The sequence below is a fragment of the Phalaenopsis equestris genome, unplaced genomic scaffold, assembly GCF_001263595.1.
Source record: "Phalaenopsis equestris unplaced genomic scaffold, ASM126359v1 Scaffold000511, whole genome shotgun sequence".
Lineage (NCBI taxonomy): Eukaryota > Viridiplantae > Streptophyta > Magnoliopsida > Asparagales > Orchidaceae > Phalaenopsis > Phalaenopsis equestris.
In genome coordinates this window covers 1371505-1375992 of record NW_018164951.1, presented here as the reverse complement: position 1 = coordinate 1375992, position 4488 = coordinate 1371505, and the positions used below count along the sequence as shown (strand labels likewise).

Sequence of the window (4488 nt, the reverse complement as noted above, 5' to 3'; positions counted from 1 at the left end):
ATTGAAGATGAAGACAGAGCAATGACTCTATTGTGTTCATTGTCTTCCTCCTATGAACATCTGGCGACTACTCTTACATTTGAGAAAGAAACAATCAAAATTGATGAGATTACCAAAGCATTGTTGGCTCACAACCAGCGAAAACAAAATGCAGGAGAAAACTCTCATGGCGACAATTTATATTTTAAGGATAAGCAGAATCGTGGAAGGAAGGAGGAGAAGGAGAGTTTTGCAATGTGAAATTCCAGGTCAAAGTCTAAAGGCAGAAAGACAATTCATTACTACAAGAGCAAGGAGCAGGGACATATGAAGAGAAATTGTCCAAAGCTTAAGAAGCAGTTTGATGAGAAATATGATGTATCTTCCAAGTCCATGAATATGGTGCAGAGTGGCATTACAGATTACAGTGATGGTGATGCACTTTCAGTTACAACAACTCAATTAAAGGATGCATTGATTCTTGATTCAAGATACTCTTATCACATAACACCTAACAAAGAATGGTTTACTTCATACAGGTTATATGATTCTGGTTCAGTCATTTGGGTGATGATAGATGTTACAATATTACTAGTATTGACAAAGTCAAAATTAAGATGTATGATGACACTGTCAGAACATTATGTGATGAAAGATATATTTCAGATTTGAAGAAAAATTTAATTTTCTTAGGCACTTTATCAAAAATGGTTTTATTCCTAAGGCAGGTGAGGATAGAAAAATCATCAGAATTATTAAAGGTGCATTGATTGTAATGAAAGGAAATATCACTGCATGTATAATATCTATAAATTGTTGTGAAGTACAGTTATAGGTGAAGTTCACTCTGTTAAATCATATGATGAAATTGCAGCAGATATGTTGACCAAGCCGGATACTATCAACAATTTCTTGCATTGCTTGATCTTGTTGAATGTTTGTAATTGATAAACGGCATGATTGTCCAACCCACTTCAGTGCAAGAAACTCCATGATGTATTTCTCCTAAGGGGTTGGATATTCGCTAATGTGGAGATTTGTTAGGTATATGTACGTCTCCTAAGGGGCTGGTATTCGCCAAGGTGGAGATTTGTTTGGTATATTTATTTCTCCTAAGGGGTTGAATATTCTCCAAGGTGGAGGTTTGTTAGGTATGGCTCATATACCAGAATTTGGAGTCCCATGGAGATAAGTGGGTTGAGGGAGCGAGGGCGTGTTAGTAATTTAATCTGTGGGTTTTATCTATATATATGATGTGTAACCCTATGGGCATGTACTGGATTCCTCTGAAATAGTGAAATTCGACGCTCTGCTCCTGAGAATGTAGACATCTTTGCTGAGTCACGATAATTCTCTGTGTGTTCTTTTGGTGTGAATTTTTCTCGTTTCATTTTTCACTTTGTCGTCGATTGTTCTATTTCAATATACCACACAACATAAAGCATATTATGTGTAATATAAAGTCAAATATTCTGTTTTTTTAACTCAAAAATGGACAATAAATGAGCTGCAAAGCACAAACAAGAGACTCTTATGAGGACTCGCAAGTCAGTGCATGTTAATAAATACTTCTTTTAATTGCACAAGCGAATGTTTGTCATATAATAATGTAACCTATTTTATTTTTCGAAATAAGGCCATATTTTATTTTTATTATTTATTTTTTAAATTAAATGAACATTTTTTTCCACTTAAAAATCTCTGCTGTTGGAGGATATTTTGATAAAGGCAAAGTATAAAGAAATAGTTTTTTTTTAGTATTTATTATTATTATTATTATTATTATTATTATTATTATTATGGCTTGCTTATCAAGTTTATGAGATATATTTTGAAAATGTGAAATATTTCACGTGATATTTTCAAATTCCTAAAAACAAAAATAAAAATGCTTGCCCAAAGTCCTGAAAACGTGATAAAGGCAAAGAGCAGCCCCCCCAAAACGAAGCATTTAAAGGTGCACCTATTTATTTATTTCATATGAATTATTTTTAAAATGCAAAAATAACACTTGTTATTTTCAAAATTCCTAAAATAGCACCAACTTATTTCTAAAATGCTAACTACAAAAATGAAAATGTTTGACCGAGAATACAAGTTCCAAATCATGAATAAAAGCAAATAAATATGCTATGCCCATTGTTTCTACTCACATTTACATGCACGCCACACAATTCTCATGTATTTACATATATATCTCAGATCCAAACTTTCATATTTACGCACATGTCACTCAAATCTTTAGTATCGCATAAAAAATACACCTTTTCATGCATATGCACACATGAAAATTTAGGTATGAGATATGTACATACATAGGAATTAAGTGCTAGGTACTCAGGTTTTTCAACATTAAAAGATTAATAATAATATTAAATTATATTATAAACTATATATAAATATATAAATTAAATAAAATAAAAAACAGAATTAAAGATCTGATATCATCACATCCTAATCCTGACCTCACCAACTCCCTCCATCCTCCCACCCTCTATAAATCATTCAAATTCTTTTTATAATGCCCCCCTCCAAAACAAGCCTTCTACCTCCAATCTCTCATCACCCATCTCTTTCTCCTTCTAAACACCATGAACTTAATTGATGCCACCTCCTCCTCCACCTCCTCCCCCTCCCCCTCCCCATCCCCCCCTCTCCTCACTCTCACTCCTCCCACCATCCTCAGCCCCTGCGCCGCTTGCAAGATCCTCCGCCGTCGCTGCGTCGACAAATGCCTTCTTGCCCCTTACTTCCCCCCCACCGATCCCCTCAAATTCACCGTCGCCCACCGCGTCTTCGGCGCCAGCAACATCATCAAATTCCTCCAAGTAAGACCTCCACCACGCATTTCATGTATCATAACTAATTCTTCTTCATTGTTAGTCATGATTCAATTTTCAATCCCTCCTTCTCACAATTATATATGATATATGCAGGATCTGCCTGAAGTCCACAGAGCTGATGCAGTGAGCAGCATGGTGTATGAGGCCAATGCAAGGCTAAGAGACCCCATTTATGGTTGTGCTGGAGCCATTTGCAAGCTTCAGAAACAGGTGACAAAGCTCCAAGCTCAGCTTGCTCGCACAAGGGCTGATCTCCTACATGTCCAAACCCAACATGCCAACTTCCTGGCACTCCTGATGGCGCCGTCTTCGTTGCACCCGTCGCCGACGATCGATCAATCAACCTTCGCTTCGCCTGAGTTCTCCTATGAAGGCGACGGCGGCGACGGCGGCGGATATGCACCCATTTGGGAGGATTCCTTGTGGGCATGATAAAAGATTGAGAGGGATGATGTTGGTGATGATGAAATGAGTCATTAATAAGTGGTTTAGTATTTTGATTAATTATAAAGTTAATTAATCATAATATGTGTGATGAGAATTAATTAATCTAATATGTATGATGCTCAATCTCAAGGGTTGGAGCATCAAATATTAATGAAAATTTTCTACATTTTTGTTTTCCTTTGCTAGTTATGTAATTGTGTTGGATAAAGAAAGATATTAGAGGATGATTAGAGTAATGAGCATGATTAATGATTGTGTTAGTTACTAATTATGTCATGCTGTTCTTTTCAAACTAAGCTTTGAAATTCTCCCATCGCTTAGGAGTAAGACAATCATAAGCCTCTTTGGTGAAAATCAGACCCCTTTTGCATGCAAGGGTGTTCGATTTTCAAAGTAGGAGCACTTTATTTTTTTGACATTAAAAGTTTTTAATTTGACCTTCTATACTCACTTCTCATTTTCATTTTAAAATAATACAATAGACAAATTATAAATAAAATGCATACTCTTAATTATAATTAAAATCTCAATTAAAAATCTAATTATTATATAATTTCTACTTTATTTTTTCTTTTCTTCTTTGACCAAGAGTATTGTAATATTCCGGAGTGAAACTAGGTTATGTCCAGAATGGTCAACTATTCCCCACCCATTGATAAATTTTTTTTGTTTGATACTTGAAAAAATTAGACATTTAGTGATTTTGCCCACCCTAAAAATTAATCATGATTACACCCCTAGTAATATCAATTAATTGGTCAATTATTTTATTTTCTCATGCCACTTTTGCATGTTCCTGATCTTATCAGTCATATCATTATCTGCTTAATTAACTATTATTATTATTGATTGGGATTAGAGTCATTAATTTGTTTTACACTATTATGACATTAATACAAAAAGAAGAAAATCTATACATTATCATAATTATAGAAAAAGAAAAATGTTGTGAGGAAATTTGAAGCTTGCCAAAGATAGCAAGCAAAACTCTGACTTGGGAGCAAATATTGAGGCCAAATGAGAATAGTTGGGCTTGACTAAGTTAGAAGGATACAAGAGAACAGGTTTGATTAATTAGAAGAATCTTAATTATAAAAGTCAATAGAGGATGCCTTACCTCATTGCTTTGAAATAATAGGAATGGTATTAATGCAAAAATGTGAAGAGAGAGTGTGTGATTAGTAAAGAGGACTCATGCCAAGTGTGGGACCCATAAGAT

At 34.7% G+C, this 4488-nt stretch overlaps 1 protein-coding gene across 1 annotated transcript; it reads left to right on the top strand.

Moving 5' to 3' along the window:
* Nucleotides 1-2520: 2520 nt before the first annotated feature.
* Nucleotides 2521-3388, top strand: LOC110028450 (LOB domain-containing protein 1). Its single transcript, XM_020730303.1, has 2 exons — nucleotides 2521-2807; nucleotides 2916-3388. The coding sequence occupies exons 1-2, from the start codon at nucleotides 2571-2573 to the stop codon at nucleotides 3252-3254; spliced, it is 576 nt and encodes a 191-aa protein (XP_020585962.1). The 5' UTR covers nucleotides 2521-2570; the 3' UTR covers nucleotides 3255-3388.
* Nucleotides 3389-4488: the final 1100 nt, after the last annotated feature.